Source organism: Blennius ocellaris (genome assembly GCF_963422515.1).
Source record: "Blennius ocellaris genome assembly, chromosome: 4".
NCBI lineage: Eukaryota > Metazoa > Chordata > Actinopteri > Blenniiformes > Blenniidae > Blennius > Blennius ocellaris.
In genome coordinates, this window is record NC_137653.1 from 11,323,419 (window position 1) to 11,348,506 (window position 25,088).

The 25,088-nt window shown below is 38.8% G+C and overlaps 2 protein-coding genes across 4 annotated transcripts in view; one reads left to right on the top strand and one right to left on the bottom strand.

Annotated features, from left to right (window-relative positions):
- Window positions 1–7,482, bottom strand: part of cadpsb (Ca2+-dependent activator protein for secretion b) — a gene marked incomplete at both ends in the record, with an annotated part of 65,832 nt that extends 58,350 nt beyond the window's left edge. For all 3 annotated transcript variants that reach the window (XM_080495551.1, XM_080495550.1, XM_080495549.1), the window contains one exon: window positions 7,147–7,482. In XM_080495551.1, the coding sequence (XP_080351677.1) occupies window positions 7,147–7,482 (336 nt within the window). The remainder of the gene's footprint in view (window positions 1–7,146) is intronic.
- An 11,764-nt stretch (window positions 7,483–19,246) lies between these two features.
- On the top strand, window positions 19,247–22,991 carry synprb (synaptoporin b; the record flags this gene model as incomplete). Its single annotated transcript, XM_080495716.1, has 5 exons — window positions 19,247–19,270; window positions 19,833–19,957; window positions 21,710–21,908; window positions 22,337–22,528; window positions 22,620–22,991. 5 exons carry the CDS (start codon window positions 19,247–19,249, stop codon window positions 22,989–22,991), a joined length of 912 nt encoding a protein of 303 aa, XP_080351842.1.
- Between the last annotated feature and the right edge of the window lie 2,097 nt (window positions 22,992–25,088).

A 25,088-nucleotide genomic window follows, 5' to 3' on the forward strand; every position in this document is an offset into this window, starting at 1 on the left:
GTCATGATAACACTAGCTATTGTGTGTGCGCGCATGTATGTATGTGCATATGAAAGAGTCATGTTAGCTTCAAAAAGGCACTGCTTATCAATAGACTTAAAAATGTATTTTACTTTTGTACTTCAATGCATTGTACAACATGTACTTTAAAACTTTTAAAATGGTAAATACATAATTTTATCTTAGTAAAGAACAACAATACTATCTGTACTAACAGTACAGAGGGTAAGACACTCCCCAGCTCAAGAAATATGCAAATTTTATAATTTTGTACAACTCACACTGAAGAGAACATGTGAGCATATGGTTTGTATTTAAATGAGGTTATCGGGTTGTTCTTTGTCACGAGTGCATGCTTGGTAATGTTCCCTCTGTCATCAGTGTTAGTGATGAATGATCCTGCTTAAAATGCAGTTCCTCCAAAGCAGACTGAGAGTAGACTGGGTATTTGATGAGTATCAGATGGGGAGAGGTGTAGTGAACATGACACGTCCAAAGAGGACTCACAGCAACTGTCCACCTGACTTATAGCCTCATGCCAACTCCAGGCTAGTATATGTGTGCTTTATGCCTCAGTGAGAGTAATCAGAAAGCAGGAAAGAGGTTCAACAGAGAACTGCAGTAATGGCCCGGCTTTAGCTCCTTCGTCTTTAATGTGGAAAATCACTGTTGCTTTCATTCTCAGTCTCTCTGCTGTTTGTGGTTACCCACTCATACCTGAGTAATTTTCCCTTTGAAGCAATATTTCACAGGGTTCAACCCAACAGTCCTCATTTGCACAAACACATTCTCAAGTCCTAAATGACCACCGACAGATGAGAAGCTTTCATTTCACTGAGAGGCCTCAACAAAAGTGTGATGAACAGAAAGCCGCATCATCAAAAGACTCAGAAGTTTTTCTTGTGTGTAATTGTAACTTTCGGAACTTATAATTATGACTCAGGATCTCATAGTTATGAGAAAAATTATGTTGTAATTACGTGAAAACTTACAATCACAGTCTAAAATGTGTGACAGTTGAAGGTAAGAGACCCTGCTTCTGTTCAACTGTTTGATTTCACACAGAAGTATTGAAATTACTGTGAGAAGTTCATGTCATTATCAAATGATCTACCCTGCATAAACATTTTTAGCAACTGTTATTCAAGCAGGCTGCAGTTATCCAAGCAATCTCACAATCTCAGAGCCTCCTGAATATTTCAGAGTTTGGCATACATAATGGATACATAATATATGCTTCAATTGTTGCAGAATTCATGTCAACAATGGACAGAAAATAAATCTGCACCCTGGCTGTTTACAACACAAATCCAATGGAGCAATTCACATTTAACGGTAACATTTTAATGAATTTGCTGATTGATCTATTAGATATATCAAATTGGAACTACTTTCATGTGTTTTCAAAGCAAGATGCTTAAAAACGACTAGGGTGATTAAAAATAAATAAATAAATGCATCTGTTGTTTTAATTTATCAAGTTAACATATTTGAGTCTGGGTTGGGTTGGAGGGCTTTTGTGTGTGGAGTTTGCATCTTCTGTGTGTGCATACATTTGAGTAGCTCAGTTTCCTCTCCCCGGTCTGAAAACATGCATTTGAGGCTACCTGGAGACTTGGCTGTATGTCTGAATGTGAATGTGTGACTGCCTGTGGGGGTTTTTTTCCCCCGTGATGAACTGGTGATCTGTGCTGGTGTACTCTGCCTTTGCCCACAGTCAGAGGGGATCAACGCAAGCAGCTTATCGTCCTTGGTAGAATAAAGCGGTGCAAAAGATAGCCAGAAGGATGGAAATTGAGGAGCAATTATGGCAATAATTATAACATAAACAATAGCAGTGAAGTCAATGTGTTATATGTGGCATTTTATGAAAGGCTTATGTCCCATTGCCCATTTTCAGCAAACCAAGTCTTCTGTTCACGTGTTCACGCTTCTTTTGCTCTTCATACTTCAAATGTGTAGATTTGTGAGTATGGATTTTATCCTATGGTGCAGCAAAACAAAATAAATCCTGTCCACACTGCAGATTAATCTTCCTCAATCCTCAAATGCAGAGCGCAACACAGCTACACGAATCTAGTACATGTCCGGATAGTGTGTCCTTCAGATAACAGCAGTATATCTCTGATGTACCAGAAGGATTAAGGTTTAAATGTGGATAGTTTATATTTGTCTACATGCGTTAGTAACAATATTTTGGATGAAAGACAATATTAAGACAATAAACACTTCAAATTTTAAATACAGGATGTAATGCCTAACCAGTGTGAAATATCCCTCCACCCAATAAATGTAGGACAATCACGATCGCGTATTTGCAATTCTGCAGCTATTTTTGTTGTTCTGTGAGTATCAGCCACGACGACGGGATTATTATCTGTGGGAAGACAAGTCAATTCTATCTCGTCTGCAGGTGCCAGCTTCAAAGCAGTCAGACCTTCAGGAAAAGACGTTAATGTTCTGATGACTTCAGAAGACCTTCAGTTTCCCTCCTGACAGAGGAGATGTTTAATTTGCAAAGCTGTGGTACGTTACACGTGGCTGCACAGACAGTGGGTGAGGGGGTAGTTCGCCTGCTGTTCTTCAGCTGTCGCCCCTTCTGAATCCACTTTTAGTATCCGTGCCATCAATGAACAGTTTCAATCTCAATACTTGTGTTGCTTGAATGTCAGGGGAACATTTTTTTTTCCTTCTTAAATGATGAAAATTCTTTTTTTTTTCCCTCGACATTAGCCTTCATACTCATGATCATGTTTTGTTGCTAAAGCTCGACTTTGACACTGACAGTGTCAGTGACAGTCTTTCATTCTTGAACGATGTCTTTTTTTCCGGCAGAACACCATTTAGAGATCTTACATAATGATGCAAATGACTTCAGTGTCACACTTGAGCTTTCCATTTACTGTCGCTGTCTTTTGCCCACATGACTGTGTGGTTCATGAACATAATGAGCCTCGACAGTTCACCTTGATTTATCGCAAGCTATGTGTTCGCCATTCAAATAGCTCATCTCATCTCATCTTTCAGAAAGACTTTACATTATTTTTCAGAGAAATAAGAAAAAGAAAAATAATACAAACTCTGGAAAAAAATGTGAGATACACAATATGAGTAATGGTAAAACCACATGTGTACTGCTAAAATGTGTACTGCTGAAACAGTGCATTTTTAAATGCTTCTGTTACATTTCTAGTGATCCGTGTGCCACTTGTGTTATCTCTCCTCAATCACTTGACTCACAAACTGCTATCAGGTCCAATCCTCTGATTAACTGTATCAAATCAGCAGCAAAGAATAAATGTCTGATCTTTAATTGTGTTAAACTGCTGATCTCTAAAAAGGTGTCCTTTTCTTCATATTTTGTCTAAAATAATGCACCACATGTCCACATTGAAATTCATCCTATGATCATCAGCTAATTTTTTCCATGAATTGGAATATAAAAAAAAAATGTTTTGTTTAATTTTATCTTCACAAACAAACAGCTGATTCGAGGTAAGAGAAAACTGACATCACCATCATTCAATAAAGCTGAGCATATGGACAGCTCTGATCCACATAGTGTAAACTGTCAAGGACATTATTTCAAAGCTATTATGTTGTTCAAGATTTTTTTTTTAAATGTTAAAGAAACAAAACTTCTCGAAAAGAAAAGAATTCACAATGAGACACCCTAAATCCTTTGCCAGCAGCACTAAATGCCAAAGTAGCAAACGTCTTCCAAGTATCACCAATTTGCATTTTAGACTATTTCAAATTCCCATCACAAACCCTGCTGCACTATTCACAGCCTCTCTCCCTGAAACCATCCACAGTGTACAGTGTAGTAAAATGCTGAGCCAAGAAGAAGTCCATAAAGTAAACCTGCTGGCAGATGAGCTGATTGAATCAGATCATCCTTAGGGATCACACATTTTGGATTTTTTTTTTTTTTTTAAAGAGCTTTTTCTAAGGTTTGAAATAACCAGCTGTTATGTACAAAAGGCATGTAAGGAAATATTGTGTTTTATTCTCCTTGACTACTTTTATGAATCAGATTGGCATTTACATTAGCAAACAAAGAGGGTCATCCACATACATGATGGTGACTTTGCGGGGCAACGCCGAAGCAAATTGCCGCTTTGCTCTGCAAACAAGTTGACATGCTCTTAATGACAACGTGCCAATGTTTGACAAGCATTACAAGTCCAACATATTTGCATATTTCATACTGTTTGGTCTATTCTTGTGCTTTGACAGATTTCAATGACAATGAAATATTGGGGGCGGCATGGCTCGGTTAGTAGAGCGGTCGTCTCCAAATCGGAAGGCCGAATCCCGTCTCCACCTGCCCGCATGCAGAAGTGTCCTTGGGCAAGACACCAAACCCCAAAACCGCTCCCTTTGGAGTGCCAGCGCTTTGCATGGCTGCAGCCTCCATTAGCGTGTGAATGGGTGAACGTGATGAACGATGTAAAGCCCTTTGGGGTCGCTCACACAGCTGTAAGGCGCTATATACGTGAAATCCATTTACCAAATATTTGACGTGATTTGTGAGCCAAAGTGTCCAGTGACCAGCCAAGTCAAGACAATAAAAAAAATATGAGAATGACAATTAACAGACATTTTCATGAGAAAACATATGAACAACAACAACAAAAAATAACAACAACAACAAAAAACTTTCCATCATCGTTTTACTCTCTCTATTTCTCTGTCAAAGTGTTCGGTTATATATGTCAAATATCAAGGTGCATCAAAATAACTGCCATCTTTCAATGCGCTTAACAGATTACTTGCTTTATGTTCTCAACTGGAGGAGAATTAGTGTCAGTGACTCCCATGACGATTCGCCGAGCTTACAAACAAGTGTGTCACCAGCCAGTCCTGTGCATACACTGGAGGAGCTGTTAACTAGCGGCAGCCTCCATCCAGCTGCTGCTGAAGACATCTTTTAGACTGAACACAAAGTTGTTTCCTTCACTCCTCAAAGGGGAGCGGCTGTCTGTTACCGCCCCGTCGGTTTATCCTTTCACAAGGTTGTAACAATGCATTTGAAGCAGCAGCAGCAGCAGCAGCGCTCACATAGACTGCAGCCTGGTCTGTTTCTGTGTGATAGCCCATCACTGCTGTTTGTGTGCCAGAGCTTCTAATAACGGATTATCGTGGAGCTGCTCCACATGTTTTGCTGAGGCCTTTAAGTCTTTTCATCACAAAAATTGCTTCATCATATTTCTGTGACTATAGACTATAATATCCAAAACTATAATAGGCTACATTAGATTGTGCATTCAGTGCTGCTGAATAATTCATTATTTATGGACATTTGAGGAGCGCACATTGTTGTCAGGTTTTGGTTGGTATAAGGGCAATTGACCCTATGAGACTAAATTTGTGTAATTAGTTTATCATCTTCACTTGATGAGTAAATTAATGACTCTTCATGACCACATGTGACATAAATAGACCACAACAACATTGAAATGGTGACCAGTGTACAATGCAATGACATTACAATGTTAAAGGATTCATAAATGTCATCAGTATGATTTTAGGGCTACATTTAGTTCAATGATTGTGTCATAAAACCCTCTTGTTCAGTTAAAGTACTTTGCTGTGTTTAAAAAAGCAACAATAACAACAACAACAACAACAATGGTATATGTCATTTAAGTTTAAGCCATCGGTTGTAGGATTTAAAACAAATCCGACTGTAGGAATGCAGACAAACTTTGGTTTCTTGCTTCAGCAGAATTCTAAGTCCAGAGGTTTCACTCACCCACAGCTAATTGTGGCAGTCTGAGTTCTGAAAGTGCATTACTCGGCAGACAATAAACTATCAGTAACCTACACTAGACAGGATAACAAACAAACAAATAGATGAAAACACTGTGGTTTATGCCTCCCACATGCATTTGTACATGAGTCAGCAGAAAATCCAGACCATATGGCCTAAACCATGTCCGAAGGAAGACAGGTCAGCAGCATGCTAAAATAGCTATACAAATGCGATTTCCATGGTATTGTTTACACACACTTCATATGGGTGAGTGACATGCGATTAGCCTGTGATTAACTGTGCTGAATGATTCTTCACCATGTCCACTAAACACAACAAACACAACTTTAGCCCTGTTAGAGAAGGTATGATTACCTGCTGTAAAATTAATCATCCATGTTCTTTTCTGGCTTTGTGTGTATCAAAATAGCCCAATATGTAACATGCTGGTCATTATGGTCATATTTTAACTTGAATGATAAACAGTCAGTGGTCTACTTCTGGTGTGGCAATAAGAAGCACACAACAAGAACACAAAGACAGCTAATAGTCTGTGAAAACAATCAATTATTCCTGTAGTAAAGTAGGGCCTGTGCATGGTGACTTTGACAGTAAGGACACCATGACCCAAAACTGGCTTTACCATCAAGGGAGCAACATAGCAGCAGTGTAACAATAGGATGTGAGCCTTTTTTTTTACAGTAACTCTCATGAAGCTCTGAATCTCAACCTTGTGTATAATACAGGATAAATGCATTAATTGTGTGGGTGTAGGCAATTGTTTTCTAATGCAATTAATTTACTTGAGCCCATGGAAGAAAGCCAAGCTCATCTGCAGAGGAGAGAGGCTATTAACCCATCCTCCTCAAGTGGCTTGTGCCTAAAAGTCACCTTGGGAGGCCAAATTGACGGTATAAATGATGGCGCAAACGGCTTGATATTCGTTACACGCTGAAAAGGAAGGATGCAAAGCTGCAGAGAGCAAACATGTAGGCCAGCGAAGGCATGGACACCCGTCCTGTTGTAAATCGCCATCCACTACCTCCTGAATGCCCTTTCAATTAATGGGTTTGCTGGGGTGTCGGGCTTGCTCTCACTCATGGCTTGTGTACTGGAGCAGCATGAACTGCACTCAGTCTGCAGCTCTGCAGCACTGTGAGAGCTCTTACTATCCGGAGCTGTGCTCCTGTCATGCTCTGAGGATTTCTACATTTTGCGTCAAATAACAAACCGTGGCGTGCACTATTGGGTCTGATAGGCCCGGTGGCCAGTACCCTGCTCCGTGCTCGAGCTTATGTAGGTCATCAATGACAACATCTGCGATGTGATGGCAGGCATTTCGTCATCATGTGGTTATTAATTATGCCTTTACACCGAGGGGCCCTTACCTTCTGCTGTCGCCTTGCCATGTCCGTGGGCTGCTTCGCGTTGAACGGGTAAGCGATGCATCGCATCACAAACACATAGAGCTGCAGCTTCTTCTTGCGGTCCTCCTCCTCCCGGTGCAGCTTCTCCAGGTCCTCCTTCTCCTCACTGGCGGCGGACGGGCTCGGGCTGGTCGGACGGGCGCTGCTGCGGCTGCTGCTGCTGGGAGCGAGTCCGCCCGAGCTCTCGCTGGTCCTGCTGGGAGAGATGCGGGATCCGGCCTGGGGTGCCATCGCCTCTTTGCTCTCCTCCTCCACTATCCCATCAGATTCCTCCTCGCTGGACGACGGATCCAACATCTTCTCCTGGAAGCGACGCGCCCCTGCAGATGCACTGACCTTTTTAGCGTCTTTTTTTTTTTTTTTAAATCTGCAGATAAATTGTGCAACAGTGGATATCTAGTAGAATATGCCCTAAGTCGAAACAGGGATGGGCCCTGGTTGCACTCGCTTGTTGAGGGATGTCAGCAGTATGAGTGGAGCTGGAAAAGGTTCAGTCTGCTTCACACAGAGCATCTCTCCGCCTGCGCCGAGCTCTCGTCGCTGCTTACGTATTTTCTCTCTTTTATTGGCCAGTCACCGCTGCGGATGTGAGAGGGGGGAGGTGAGAAGGGAGTGGAGAGGAGGGGCAGGGCAGGCGAGTGTAGTGCACAGATGAAGGGGACCAGAGCTTTTTCTTTTTTTTTTTACTTTTTTTTTTTGTGAAAGCGGGAGATGGCCTCTCCCTTCCTGCCAGGCGGAGGCTGAGGCGACGGGAGCTGGCCGTGGTGCTGAACGCACTCCAGGCGCAGAGAGTGACGGGATGCGCGGCTACTCTCTTTTCTTTCTTATTGTGGCTCCTCATAACGTCCTGCTGTGCTGGTACACCTAAGATGGCTGCCACAGGGTTTCTCTGAGACTGTCACTGACTGAAATGGGGAGCATTATTCGGTTTTATGGGGATGCACAACAGTAGGTGTCAGATTTTCAGAATGGATGAGAGTGCCACGTGTGGCTGGCTGAAGGGTGGAGTGACCTTAGTTGCTGGACTGCTTTCTCTTTCCCTCTCACCCGGTTCCTGATCAAAAATATAATTATTTCTGCATGCGTGGAAATTGTTTTGTCATTAAAAAAGGCACCATGCTGCAGCCCCACATGCCTTTGCATCTTCTGAACTGCAATCGAGATGCATGTTGAAGCTGCACAGAATGCAGCAGATATCTATCTCAAACCTAAATGTACAATGCGATGTGCGGATCATTGTTTGAGAAGCTTTTTTACAATAAAAAAAAAACTGCCGATTAATTGAGGTACAGCAAAATAGTTCAATATAATGTTTTATCCTGTGCGACAGCAGGCAGTGTTTTGCTGTACTACGAAGTCATAAAATAACCACGTGACCATGCAGCCCATTCAAGATGGTACCTTACAATAAATCACACTCAATGTTACAAGCACGAGCAGACCACTTTCACATCACAGCATTTTAATATACAAATTCTATGTGGAGGAAAACCATTTCTCACGTTTCCATTATAATTGTTTGTTTGACCATGAAGCTGCACTGAGATGAAGATATATTTACAACCTCTCTAAAATAGCCAGTGCAGTATGATTACAAGACAAAGTGTAACCCAACAAAACATGGATGCAAGTAGAATAAGCTAATGGATTTTTGTCAATCCGTTTCTTCTTGCTTGTGTCACCCTCTATCTGAACCTGGGTCTGTATCTCTCCTCACAATTGACACTGTATATCTGTGTGTTTCTTGCTGCTTTCTGTCTCTGGCCTATCCTTTTCCCTCTATCCCCTAACCCCAACCAGATCAGCAGAAAGCTGCCACCCCTGAGCATAGTTCTGCACTGGTTTCTTCCTCTTAAGAAGTAGCTTTTCCTTTTCATCGCCGTCTATACCTGCTCATGTGGAATTGTTGGGTTTTCCTCTGTGAAAGTGCTTTGAGATGGGTTGTATTTGATGCTCCATGAAAAAAAAAATGAACTGAAATAACAAAATGAACTGAAACACAGTATATGGATGGCCCCTGTCTCAGTTGTCTCCCTGCTTCATCACTGAGCTAAATGTTTACGTCATCACCAAGCTCCCAAGAAAGGAGATTCCTATTGCAAATAGATGTGTTACAGCAGGAAGAAACCTCAAATATGTTGGACATATGCTCTCCAGCATAATGATTCAACACCCCTGGAATAGATAGACATTTAAAACTTCTAAGAAAGCAGCAACATTACTCTGTCAGCAGATTACTGATGATATCCTTGAATGTATTGTGTTTTTAGTGTGTAGTCTCTTTGCAAATGATTCCAGGAGTATGAAATGGCACATTTTCCTCAAATCTGTCAACATTTTGAAGGACATTAAAAAACAAACCCTTGGTAGAGTGAAGTTGATAGTTTACAGATTTAATATGGATTAAAAACAATGTTATTTGAAAGTGTGTCTTATATTCAAACGCAGTATTAAATGGACATTTTAAATTAGACAATTCTATTTTCAGCACAAGCTTCTTTCATGTTGTATAGTCACTGAAATAACGCATTATATCTAAAACTGTTGTTTTGAGAGCTGTGGAGCTGTGAAAGCTCAAGGAGCATGTGGACATACAGTATTAGATTGATCCTCCCAGGAATAGTGAATAGTATTACCATTGAATATAGAGTGAAAAAGCAAAGCACACAATAAAATCTTTATATCAAATCAAATGCATTCAGAAGAATAATATCTAAAAATAACCAAAGATTGCATTCAAACACAGCCATGCTATATATAATCCCACACATCCATCACTAATGCCAGATTAATAATTTCACTCAGATTTTGTATTTCAGAGGTTCTAGTGACTATAGCTGAGAGTTCAACAAAACACTGAAGAACTCAAGCCAAAATGAATGAATTTTATAGAAAAGGTATGATCATTTATTGTCAGTTTGTCAAAGTAATTAAAAAATAGATTTTCCATAAGTTATATGCAATTCTCATTTGCTTTTCCTGTGCACTGCAGTGTCATCTTTTTTTGGTTACTCTCTCCTTATTGTACATGAGCCCTTTCAGAAATTTAAATTACAGCAAGATGTATATATTTCTCACCCTATGAAAACTCTATTCCTACAAAACCACAGCAACACATGCTGTTGTAAACTCATCTTAAATCAACAACACTCCCAGTTTGCATCTGGCTGAGGGATGTTCTGAGTGTAGTTTGCTTATTGTTTAAGCTTGAGTTTTCTTCCATTTTTCAATTTTTATCCCACAGTTTAAAATTGTTTTACTTGTGGCTAAATGGCCTGCAGGTGTGAATATGAGTGTGTGTGGTTGTCTTTCACTCTGTGATGCACTGGTGATCTGTCCATGCTGTATCCTGCCTTTGCCCATTGCCAGCTGAGGTCAGCTCCTGTCCTCAGTGACAGAATTAAATAACGCTGTAGAGAAAATAAATGAATGGATGGATATTTGTTACAGCAGATCAGGCTCACAACTGTACTAAATGTATGACCTTGTTTTGTTGCTTACCAAACATGCATATCCTATCTACATCATGAACTATTGTCTTAAGTTTTCCGAAGTCAGATTCATTGAGTAGCATTTTAAAAATGCATTTACACTGTTGAATTGCTTGCTATTCCCTGCTTGAGTTAATTCAGTTTTATTTATATAACACGATGGTGCTCAATCTCAAGCTACGTTTACAGAAAAATACTATATTCGACAGTGAAAAGGGAAAAATTCCCTTCAAACAGGAAAAAAGCCCTGCAGAATCAGGCTTAGTGGTGTTGTTCCAGTTGTGGATTAAAAGAGAGAAAAGGATAGGACACAGACAAAGAGCAGCACCAAGCAATAAACAGATTGTCACATGTTTTGGGTTGTGAGTAGGGATTCAACCTCAGTGATAGTAGGAGGTAACAGGCAAACAGCAACAGAATGTAATTCAAGATACAGTCAGTAAACCCTACAAGGGTTCCGTTGCCAATGTCCATAATTCTGTCTGCATTTTTCACTGAAAAGCCAGAGTCCTGATGAGTCAGGCCTGGCAGATCTTGTGGAAAGTCTTTTCCTTCTAATTCACATGTGATTTAAACCGTGGTGAAGAGATGTCTTCCTTTAGTCCAGCTTTGGAAAGTGACAGTAGCTAACCCATCAAACTGTCACCATCTCACCATGTGAACCCTGGAAACTGTTACTCACTACTGATATATCCGCTGATGTAGAGGAGTCAAAGAAATGGACACATTGTAGAAAATCCTTGCCTTAATCCCGCACTGACTGCATTACACTTAAAACGACGAGGCACTGTGAATATCTACGCTGCAGGAGATGATTTGTTTCTAATTATACAGTAACTCCCCACTGATGTGACTGTTTCTGGGCTGTGGGCTTGATGTGCTTATCTAACCTGCTGATCCCCCCTTCTGGGAGCACTTCCCATATCTTAAAACTTGGTAATACTACTTATCTACAAAGGCTTCTGATCTTTTTTCAGTTTTGACTTTTATTTTTTAAATGAAGTGTCTTTATGGCACAGAGGCTTAAATTGATCAGTGTTATGCAGTTCAATTGACAACTGCAATTTAGATTGTTCCTTTGCATATTTGAAATTTGGTTCCAGTGGCCTCAGGGTGTAAAACTGAGTTTCAGTCTCTTGAATCTCTTTCAGAAACCCTTTGTGTTTTGAAAGGAATGTGCTTTTCATAACATACCAGGACCGTAGGATTACTATACCAGGATTAACAAATTCTTGATTTTCCAGAGCCAATATTGCCACTTGCTTTTTATTAGCATGTTGAGAGTGCTGTGTCTGGACGGGAGTAGATGGTGTTCCAACACCTCATTGTAGTTCTTAACATGTATGGTGCCTCTCCGCATGTATGACATCGCCTCAGGCACTAATGCAACCCCGTACTATCAGAAATTGTGACATTTGAACTGTCGGCTGAAAACAAGTGATGACATATGAATCTAAATAAAAATTCTGAGTTCTCTCAGTTGATGACTTCAAAGATCAGGAATGTCTCATCATCTACACCGTCGGATTATAATGTTGACCAACTTTCTCTCAAGAAATGTATATAATGTAATGTTAGCAATGCTCTAAAGATCTCAGTGATTCCAAAAACCTTTTGTTTAAGATAGAATCTTATATTTCCACCTAAAGACATGACCATATGTCACCCTTGCTTTGTGTTCACTGCCCCCCACCTACTCCCGTAAATACTTGACCCTCCCCGGCAGCATTGATAAAGTGATTTCAGCATGCAGAGAGGACGAGGAGGCTGGCACACTTCACCTCTGAGATTAAATTGAATCTGACAGCTATACTGACGAGATGCTTCCCCAGATGTTTTTTTATGCATCTGGCCGGGCGACTCCCTGCAAGTAACCATGCTTTCAAGGATTCCTCATCTTAAACATTACTCCTCCACGGTCTCCTTTTACCCTCACTTGGCCTTTAGCCACCTTGTCCTCTGCTGGATTGTCTCACACAAGCTGCCCCAATTTTGAATTTGTTGTGTTACCCTGTATCATCAGCTCTTCATTTCCTAAAGAAGCCACTTTTGTTTCTTGGGGGGTTTTTTTTCTGAGATTTTATTATTGACCAACATGCTGCATTTTCTTCTTCTTTTTTCTTTTTTTTTTTTGTTACAACACAGAACCTTCAGAAAGATTGAGGACTAACCACAGCAACACAACTTTCCAAACCTTTCTAAACATTAATAATTGACTGAAGTTCTTTGCCCTGCTCCTCCACTTCAACTAGAGTGTGTACACATTAAATGTTGATGGTGTTCAGGGTATACTACAGCACAACAGCCCGTGTGTGGGAAAATTGTCTGGTAGAAATATATTCTGAAAAAACCAAACAAAATTGGGCTGAGAATTTGAGTCTCAAAACAATGTTAGACAGATTTTAGATTTAAAATTTTAGACCTCTCCCTGCAGTTCAGTCGACAGCTGCCACATAGTGGTTATTATCAAGAATTCAAGGATTGTAATACATTTTTGGTCAAACAGACTAAAAAACAACAACAAAACAGCTAACAAAAGCCTGTCTAACTTGTATTTTAATGAAGAAAGCGACTTTTCACCTCTGGATAAACAAACACTGCCTGAAGCTGCTGTTCTTCCTGATAGGAGTCCTATTAAGTGCTTTCTTCTTTGCAACAGCTGCTTCAGTTTATGAGTGGGAAAACTTCACGAGCTAAAAGCTAAGAACCACAAAGTTAGGGCCTTACTTTGTGAATTAGTCACTAAGTATACTACTACTAAGTAATAAGTAGTCATTAATCTGTCCATCCTTTGTACCACTTTATTCATTTAAATGTTTCAAAGGGCTGGTGCAGATCCCCGCTGACTCTGGCGGAAGACAGGGGACACCCTGAGCAGATCATCAGTTTGTCAACCTCAGGCTGGAGTACCTGCAGAAAACCCTCGTACACACTACTCTATAAGTAGCCCTGTAATCGATCAAGAAATAATACAAATGTTAAAAAAATATTGAACCGCCTTGGAATTATAGATGAGTACTTCCTTTTGTGCATTCAGAAGTACAAGTTGAACTCTAAAAACACAGAGCTGTACACCTGGACACACATCCATGAATAAGTCACTCACTATAATATTACAATTTAATCATATGAGTAGCAAAAAAAATCACTGCCATTACTTTTCAAAAGACTTAAAATACCTTCTGATTTACATACAACTTACTGCATCTGTATCTATATGTCGAATTCTAATCCAACCTCACAGAGTGACATTGAGTCTACTTAACTACTCAGGTCATGACCTGTGAACCTCAGATGATACATGCCATCACTACTGAGGAGTGGTGTATTGACTTTTCAATGTGCGTTAATGAATATTGATGAATGCGTTTAAAAGAGCACATAAAAAATAGAGTCTGGAAGAAATTAACTGACAGATTTTTTTTTTTTTAAACAACCATAACTGGTAGGCTATACGATCAGCAGAGAAAAGATCAAGCTTTTCAACTTCCCATGACCCCACTCTTGATATTCATTATTAATCACAAACTCTATAGTGACCCGCTTAAGTTCATTGTCACTTCTGACGACTGTCTGGACGTCATTTTACCAGCCTATCAATTTAATAGCGAATGGTTAACATACACATCAGAAAAGTATTAAAGACAATAAAGAATAGAAGGTTAAAGGGCAAGGAAACTGAAATCATAAGCAGAAGGAGGACTGGTAAAAGCACAGTATAGCTGTTATACGTGTCATCATGTGTGCATTTCTGAGACTTTTGTGCATTGTCAAGTGGATGTCTTTAGAGAGTTGCCACAGGGAGCATATGTAAAGCATACGAAGACGAATCAGACAGTCCTGCAGCTGAAACATCACAGATTCACTGTATGATGATATATTCATGGGCTCCTTGCCTGACTCCTCTATGTATACTCTGAAGATGTTTATTTGATCAAACTTCATATTCTTGAACAACTGCAAAGTGTGGGTGTGAGAAAGAGAGAGGGAGGGTGATTATTTTTGCAACAGCAGATTTATCACGTGAACTTGAGTTCATGTCACTCACACCTATGTCTCCTTTTATAGACATCAGCCTGATGTTTAGTCATCAGCAATAAGCTCGCGCGCATGCACGCACGCTCACACGCACGCAAGCTCGCACACAAAGAGAGGCTCAGGGCTTCACTGGAGTTAGCTGAGGAGCTCTTTGAAATATTTAAATGCTGGGAGCGTTTTTAATGCGAGATTGATGGAATAAGGTCAGCGTTCACTGTGCAGTTACTATAGCCATCTTAGAAAGACTTTACACCCTGCAAATGATGACACTAAACATTTCCATGATGAATGTATTAACATCCAAGTATACTGGCATTTAAGAATATTTGGTAAGGAGAGAGGTGTGAAATCAGATGCAGAGAAGTAAAAATAAATCTAAACAATTTAAAGTGGAAATGGGTTGCACATGCTTTAAGAGGTGAGGAATAAAATGTGTTTTTTTCCCTTCAAATCCTTTTACGTAACACTTGCCACCCCCAACTCCAATCTTGCATGGTAAAAAAAAAAAAAAAAGCGATTTTAATAATTTCATGCTCTCTTCTTGGTATTACACTTGGAGTGAATTTGCAATGGCATCATGCAGATGAAGAATGTGCAGGTTTAAAGTTTACCAGAGTCAGTCCCCTACTGAATAAATAAAAAAAAAATGCAGTCACGTCAATACTGTACAGCATGTGAAGCATGCAAGGTTGAAGCTATACACAGGTTCAAGGGTTCAATTGGTATGCTGAGAGAAAGGCAGAAAGAGAGAGAGGGGGGGGATCAGAGTATTGTACATGTGTATTGTACTAGCTGTGTTTTTGTTCAATGATAGGTGAAGGCGTGAAGATAACCTTTAGATTCATGCTTGGTTCCTTCCTCCTCTAGAGTAGAGAGGGGAGATGATGCCAGAAAAAGATTCATTAATAATGCAGTGAGAGGCTGGAGCCTCACCACTTTAACATGACTGGAGAGAAGAAGAAAAAAGAAGCTCCAGCTGTTAGCTCAGACCAATTTTCTTATCAGCTGGAGAATAATTTCCATTCAGCCAGGACACACAGCGGTAGATGATCAGCAGCATATTGAGATGTTTTCGTGCATGCAGCAGACATATCTGTGAAATGAATTAAAGAGTGAGAAGACATATCGAATGCAGAGTGGGAAAGTGGGAAGAAATAGGACGTCACTGCAGTTTGAGAGGTTTATTTGGTCAAATAATGTGGCTAAGTATTGCCCCCTAGTGGTTAAATGCTCCACGCGATCTGGTTTTATTTGACTGCAAACGTTTGACTACATCAGTAATTGAATTTGTGAGTTGGAGGCAAGTGAAAGGAAAGGCACCTTAAAACTTGGTTCTCTGTTTCCTTTTTTTTTTAAAGAAGAAAGATTGTGCATATTTCTCCCCATTTCTATTTGCTTTCACATATACATGTTATAGATGATTTATATATATTTAATTTGTCTTGGATAGTCCTTCACATTGCACATATATGGTCTGATGCAGTCAAACAGATTTAATCCAAGCCAGGCTCATGGGGGTCTGGAGTTATCTCTTCTGGTGATTGCTGCAGACAGGGTGCGCTTGGACTGGTTGACAGTCCATCACAGGGCAGACACTCATGAAAGATAGACAACCACATACACGTTCACACTTAGTGGCAATTGAAAGTCACTAATTAACCTCAACTGCATGTTTTTGAACTGTAGAATGAAACCAGAGTGCCCAAAGAAAACTCATGCAATCTTAATGAATCTGTGCTGCACACAGCTGCTGAGTGGAGCCACGTTCTTCATAGAACACAGACCTTTAGCTCTTCATCCTCTCGAGAAAGGCTGAGTTAGAGCACCTTTCTGAAAATTATACATACTGACTTGCTTTTTTTAATATAGTCATTCATATAATTTTGTGGTGCAGAGCATAAAGTCTTTGACATGTTGTAGTTACTGGGGACAAATGACTATTATGTTGTCATAGAAAGCATGCTTCTCACCATAATGTACAGAACTTCTATGATAATTGAGGCAAATGTACACATAAAGCCTGAATAGTTTTTTATTTCTATCAATTAAACACAATGTAGTCCACAAGAGAAAGAAGAGGATATATTTATTCCTGTCTCTGACCAAGCTGGAGAGAGATTTAGATGTCTCATCTCATCAAGGTTGATGTATCAAATTCTATTTTTACTTGCATTTAATGCTCCTGTCAGCCTGCTTCTTGAACAAAAAGGGGTTGTAAAAGACTCTCCTGATGTCCATGTTTATCTTATGGCAGTCGGTATTTTCCTCTTCCTGGGCTGTTTTTGGAAGATTTCTGAACACAAAGATTATTATCTATTTTTTGTTCTCGTGAAAAGTTGGAAACAGCCCTGTCACATGAAATGCATCACAGTGAGACCTTATGGCAATGTGACAAACACATGTTGTTCAACAGGACAATACAGGAAGTATGCAATCAAAGAGAAATGTTTTTTTTAATGCTTTGAAGTTTAAATAAAATGCAACGAGATGATCAATCCACCACATGATATTTCACATATTTCAGCTGAATCAGCTATTAAACCTAAGGTTTCAGATATTGATTAATTAGATGTAGAATGGAATGAGTTTTGTTACCATTCACTACAGAAAAGTAGGAATAGCAAAAGGTTTCATGTGGTTTTCTTGCCACTGGATACCAATGCTCTGGGTTCGAGTCAGGTTTGGGTTTTAATGGGCCTTTCTGTGTGGAGCTTGTGTGTTTTTTCGCTGTGCGTGGATTTCTATATATAGTCTGGTTTCTTCTCACGCGTCAAATGTTTTGTCCCGGGTGTGAATGGGTGTATGTGAGTGTGTCTGCTCACGACTCTGGATGGATGGAAGATATAGTCAAGTTTCTGTCAGCATTACAGTCAATGTCTTTCATAAAACGACTTTTAACACTTTGTCAGTCCACGAAACAACTGCATGCACAAAAATGATCAAATGTATTTCATAAAAATATGACACATTATATATATATATATATATATATATATATATAATAGTTTTTCTTGTTCAACAATTGCTTTTATACTATCTTACAACTTAATTTCTATCTTTGCATGTTAGTGTCCAGCTCTGAATTTTTTCTGAATTAAGTACTTGATAATTCAATAATTTACTACTTTAACATGAAATTAAAACACAAAGCAAGCAAATGAGACAAGGAATTAGCTTATTTATCAGATAAAGCTACTGCCATGTTCACATTTTGTTTTACTTCTACATCATGATGCTATAATGTAAGAAATAAATCTGTTGCCTTTTAGTAAATACTCAAGTACTCCATACAAAACTGTCTGGGCTTTCATTTATTTAAAATCTATTTTTCTTTAATGTAATGGCCCTTTTGGAGCTTAACTCTTAGTGTGACTATTGAGCACAACCTGAATTTCATCCCTGCCTAAAAATACATCTGCAATGCAGATTTTTCACCAAAAGAGGTCAGCAACAGTCTTTTTATATCTTATCAAGTGGCCCAAATGTCAGTGGCTCATGAGACAACAAAATGTAATCAAAGTGTCTGTCAAAGAACCCAATCCACGGTCACTGCCGATTTTTAATCCTGCCTTTTTCTCCAGCACAAGTGAAGTGTTCTTTGAAATCAATGAGGTCAAGCAAATCTGGCAGCTCATCAAGTTGTGCTGGTTTGTGTCTGTAATGTTCAGACTCTCTCAGAATTACTTGAATGACATATTAGATGACATTTTAAGGATCAAAATACACTGAAGGTGCTTTGGGGTTCCCATATAGAAGGAGAATGTCATACTTTATTCATGCTGTATATTTTGCTTAATTTCTTCTTACCACAGCAACTTGTGCTCTGATAAAGGACTGGCTCGCGGCGATGCATATTATGAAAAATACAGTTAATTACTTTGCACCATCATTTATGGATTCAGAGGGAAAGAACTCATTACAAACATTATCTATTCGAGGTTTGTTTTTGGCAGCTACAGCTCATAGCAAAGTAAATCAAAGGCATACAAGCATATTCTGTTTAACTCAAATCACAGCTACAATGAAAGGCGGCCCTGTGTGAAATAACTCTGAATATGATCAGATTGAAGAGACCCAATATGACACTCGACTATAAAGTTCTGAGGATTCTCTGAACACATCAACTCTCTGCTGCTACCAAATATAGTTCCAAGAAATAATTAATACGAAGGAAATGCTGCCCCAGATATTTGCATTTGTTTGTAGTTTCTAATAAGATATTTTGAGAGCGATGTTCTCATGGAGTGCACACAGAAAAAAAACACATAAAAACACAAAGATAATGTAACTATTATTCTCTGTTGCACAAAGCTGAAGCATATATCATATGCTTTGTCTACATTTCGATAGTAACAGCTTGTGAATAATTGTTAACTTAGAGGAAATCTCTGACTCCTCCTTGGGCAAGCCACCTCCTGTCAGCCCTCCCCTCTGCTGGAGGAGTTGCTCTGTTTTTCCTGGAGACGTCGGTGACATTTCAACCTGGTGACTAAAGCTGTTTGCACTGAGAGGAGTTGGGCTCTGACTTTTAAATGTGTATGGTTATATTTGCTCCGGTAAGTTTGATTCCTCTTGTGTTTTCAATACTGCCTATATCTTTTCAGCCGAGTTGTACTAAATTCAGTTTTTCCTCACTTTGACTTCAATATGTTTTCTATTCATGTTTTGGTTTGGTGAGTGATCAAGTGTTTGTTGTTCCTCTATTGAATCTCACTGGAGTCTGTCGACATTCAAAAGTGTGGTATAAAAATCTTTTTAAATTTACTGAGGGAATATGTTATGAACACATTGCATGTGAGGATATTATGAAGACAAAATGAGTGTGAGACTAGAGTTGTGTATTACATCCACAAATTAAATCTCTCTGTACTGCTGTGGCCTCCCTCCAGCGCACAGTAAGCAGCTCCGTCAGTTGTCTTCCAACCTTTAAATTATTAACGTTTTGTTTTCAACTAATTATAAATCTTAATAATCACTCCTGTAATTGATACCTGTATACATTATGCATTAGGTTGCACCCCGACCCCGATTTGAGTTTCCTACTTTAAGCAATTTAAGCAATTGTTGTATTAAGTGATGGTGACTCTCTTTGTGACTTTTTTCCCCCCCTCTCTGTAGATTTTTGCCATCTGTGCTTTTGCAACATGTGGAGGATACTATGGTCATCTCCAGGTTAAAGTGGACTGTGCAGACAGGAGGCAGAGAAACCTCAGCATCAACATTGATTTTGGCTATCCTTTCAGGTGAAGTTGCCAAAGACTCATTTTAAAACAGCCAAATTTCTGACATGGAAGTTTAACTCAAAAATGTTCAGTATGTCTTTTTTGTTACGTATTTGTGCATTGCAGTGATCAGCGTCAATATTTTTTTTATTATAATTGTAAAAATGAATTTAGATGCACAATTTCACACTGCCCTCAGGTATGACAAAATGCATGATACATATCAATAATAGATCCACTCATCCAACCTCTATACTGATTTATCTAACTTAATGTTGCAAGTTGCTGGATCTGGTCCCAGTTGGCTGTGGGTGAATACTGAGTTCATCTGCATATGTGACTTTTTCCGGTATTTCCATGGTATTTTTCAAATATGTAATGTCATACATTCCCTAGCCTTGCATGTCCATTGTTGGATTTCCAAGGTAAAGACAGAAAAGCCCTTCAACTCTTGTGTTGTCAGACGCCACAACAAAGGAGCTGCTCTATCGTCAGGCTCAATTTAAAATCAAGAAGCTGAACAGCTGAGCAGGGAGCCAACACTATTTAAGCTCCAAAAGTCTTTAATGGTTCACTGCATCATTAGAGGGAACTGTACCTGAACTCATAACGGCACAGACTTTTACCTCAGGAGGCCCTTCCTTCTCCTGTTATAGTGCAGTGTTCTTTTATCACTACATTTTAAACTGTGCAGCATGTGTCTGCAACCTGATCTCAGTCAGATCCACAGATGAGAGGATGAGCAAAAAAAGTGGTATTTCTGTGAAATTTTGAGGATGACAAAAAGGAACATTGTTTCATTGTGCAAAAACCATTAAGCTTCATGATATATAAGGGAAAATAAAATATAAAAAACACATGTATAGATACATTAAATGAGGCTGACATGGATACAAAATTTCAAGTGGAAAATATATGTAAATAATTTAAAGTCCATGTCAGCAATGTAAAAAAGACACAAGTGTGCAAAAAAAGGATGTTGGAGCATGTGGGTTTGCCTGTGGTTATGATCTCTTGTTTTTGTGGTGCAGCAATGCGATCGACCTCCTCCTCTCTCCATGACTGAGCCATCGTCAGAAGTGGACAAATGTCTAATTACCAACTTTGTTTGTGTATTTGTGAATAAATTGTATAGTGATTCAATCTTCTTAGCAACCGACTTCTTAAGAGAGCTGGGTAGCAGATACAGAAAACCAGCACTATCAAATTCATATTTCAATTTGTCAGGTTCAGCTTTGTGTTTCACTACAATGAGAACTAGGAGAAGGTAGTGGTAGTTGAAAACAAAAAAGAAAGAAAAAATTGCCCAAAGATGTAGCTGTTGTTCAGAACCATTGTTGCATGACTTATATCCTGCACAGTGATATAATAGAATAGAATAGAATAGAATAGAATAGAATAGAATAGAATAGAATATATCAATCCCAGTGGGGATGTTTTTTCAACTCCACTGGAATTGATCAATAAATACCGAACATTTTCAGATAATAGCAACTATGCAAAACGAAACAATATAAGGGATAAATATGGGTATCAACCCTCTCTTACTGTATTTTTCTGTGTGCAACAAATATTCCTGTATATCTCACAAGACAGACGGCTCAGGCTATTTCAAGTCTTCACCCTCTCATTACAGAGTGACAAATCAGTTAATCAAAGTGTTGCTGAAATGAACAAAGGATGGCTACAGTGACATGTTTCCCACAGAGGGCATCACTTCACATGTCAGTTTTACACAAGCCTGTTGTTATCCTTTCCCTGTGTGCCTCGCAGATTACAGCAAGTGCATTTCAAGGCTCCCTTGTGTGAGGGGAAGAGAGGAGAGATTCTCTTCCTCGATGGAGACTATTCCTCAGCCGCACAGTTTTTTGTGACAGTGGGTGTTTTCGCTTTCTTGTACTCACTGCTGGCGACCGTTGTCTATGTCTTCTACCAAAACAAGTACCTGAAGAACAACAGAGGCCCACTTGTGGTCAGTGAGCTTTTAACATGGACATTCTATTCAACTCAATATGTGATTGCACTGCATTTCATTTCACTGCATTACTTTTCATTCAATACAAACAAATTATTTCCCAGCCCATTTCCAGTCTATTCTATTCTATTCTATTCTATTCCAGCCCATTTGATTATATTCTGGTATTTTTGACTGTACGGTATTCCATTCCATTGATTTTTATTATATATTATAATATATACAGTTTTTGAATATATTTAGTTCCTTTCTATTCAACTGGATTCTACTCCATCTCATTCCCTTCCATTCTACCCAATACCATCATTACATTCCACTTAATTGTTTTCCATTCTACTCCAGTTAATTTGTATGGTCCCAAGTGAGACTGTTATTATTATGGATTTTGACACTCTGGTTTGAGTTCTCTTTGTGTCCTGTTTCAGGATTTTGTTGTGACAGTCATCTTCTCGCTCATGTGGCTGGTCAGCAGTTGTTTTTGGGCCAAAACTCTTTCTGACATCAAGACCGCCACAAACCCAACACAGGTGCTTCTTCTCATCTCTGCCTGTAGAGCTCCGGAAAACAAATGTGCAGCCACACAGGAGCCTTTCTGGTCACGTCTCAATACATCTGTGGTAGATATTCCGGTCAAAACAATAAACATGCATTCTATCTGAACACTGAATAAAGCATCCCATTCACTCGATCCTCTGTTTCCACATCCAGGTTTTTGGATTCGTTAATCTTGTCCTTTGGGTTGGGAATATTTGGTTCGTCTTCAAAGAGACGGGATGGTACAAGACTGGTCAGAGATACCCGACCAGGAGTGCTTCTGGGAAACGATCAAGTGAAATGCGACAACGACTCTACAGTGAGAGTAGTTTTGACCAGCCAGATGAGAGTTTTGGTCCAACCAGACAAAACAGTTTCGATCAGTCACAGAGGGATTATCGTGCACAGGTTCAGAGACAAGCTAGTGTCAACCAGTCACAAGTAACCTTCAGTTTACCTCAGACATATCTGGGTAAACCGGTTAATTACAACACTGAGAAAAAAGGAGCTTCTCAAGGGCCAATGATATTTGTGAATAAGATGTGACTTGGAGTTTATTTTAAGAAACATGTTGAACTAAGTGAAAAGAATTGTATATCACGCTCGGGTTAAAAGTAAGTAATTACATTTGATCTGTAATTGTTTTAAGACAATGAGAAAGTAACATATTGTTGTGGAATTTTTGCTTTGGCCAGTGTTCACTTGACGTCAAGCTATGACAATCTAGTTCAAATTATATAAAGCAAAATAGGAAGTCTATCATTCAGCTTTTGAAATGTTTAGAACCAGGCCATTTCCTTTTCATGTTGCAAACTCCTAAGCATACAGCTACAACAGATAACACTTTACACTCAATGTTTCCCTTATTATTATGACCCAAAATTGTATATGCTGGATTATTATGAATCTGTTAAGTCTACAAATGTATAATCTCTATGTTCAATATTGACATTGTACTACTTATACGCATCTTGAAGCAACTAGAAACAACAGCAACACTGTAGTTGCATCACACAATCCAGTCACTACATCAAGTGAAACCATCCATGCCATTACATTAAAAAGGATTGTAGTAAGTATTTTATTTTGTTATCTTTAATTTTGTAAGGTTATAGTGATACACTGATAAGGATGGTCAGGTACAATGTAATAGTATATATAATCCCAGAGAAAATCACACACACATGCACACAGACTATGTATTACACGTGTCAAATCAAATATGTATCATCACAATGTCAAGGACTGTGCTTGTACTTAGTGTGTGAATTGTATAAATTGACTCTAATTCTGTTACCTATTTGGAAAGTGTTGAGATTATCTAAAGTGTCAGAATCACTGTTTCTGAGATGCTATCAGATCAATCTTATATCTAATTTGCAACCCTCTGTACTTCAATTTAAACATTATGTGCCAATCTGCATTTTTATTTTACTCTCTACTAATGCATTAAAAAAAGTCACACAATTGTAGTTCCTTATAGACAATATAATAATTTATTGCTGTCGACACTGAACTAATTTAATTGTGGCATTACACACATTTTTGTTTATCTGTAGAAGAGTAAAACACAGTGCATAAAAATACAACAATGCATTCGGCAATAAATATAACTATTGCGATAGAGCTTTTCCAATAAATATGTCTTGAGTAGTAATACAATTTTCTGCCTTTGTCGTTATTGATGATTCCCCTAATATGATTATTAAGTTTATTGAGTTTTATCAAGAAAGAAACTAATATATAAATTGTACAGTGGAATAAGTTGAGGAGCATGTTTTGTATGTATCTTGACAGTCATTTCAATATGTTGTCAACCGTTATCTGCTGGTAAAGATGCTGCCATCATAGTTATGCAAAATTGGTTATTTCACTCTCAGTTGGTTGCTATGTGTATTTCTTCAGCTAGAGAGTGATATCAAAGTGAAAGCCTGTGGTTTTAAGTGAGTGATATCAAAGGTAGTGGATCCACTGTGGAACGTTCGTTACCATGGTATATTCCTGAAGTATAACAGCCTCCTCATTTCCACAGAAAAAGAAAAAAGGAGAAGAAACTTCAAGTGATGAGGAACTGATAAAGAAATATGGGGAATGTGTATAGGGGATGGTAATAACTTCAGAGCCTCATGGAGACAGCAGCATATATTAAAGTATGTCTCACACTGCATATCAGGATTATCTAAACTGCAAAGGCGATGGGGATAATCCCAAAGGGCATCTGTTTCATCTTGTTTAAAACTGTTTAAATGACACTAATTCGTATAATTACGTAGTGTCCTGTCCGTCACTCAATCTGTTTGAATATATGCATTCCTTGGATTTTAGTGCATTTAGTGTCATAAAATGTCGTATACACTGATATTAGTGTGCAGTTCTGGGTGTTCAATGAATCATGGATGTTATGATTATCACTTAAACTTTGTATAAACCAAGGGTATTGTTTTATAGACTCAATTTCGTCTTCTTACTCAGGCAAATTAAACATTGGTCAGTTGATAAAATTGTTTTCTGTATTACCCTCAATTGATATGAACAATCATCGAGAACTGATTCATTTAAAAGGAGACATTTTACTCAATCAATGCTACCAATGAAAATTAGTTGAAGCAAAGGTTGAAACAGACAATACCCTTGTTGATGACA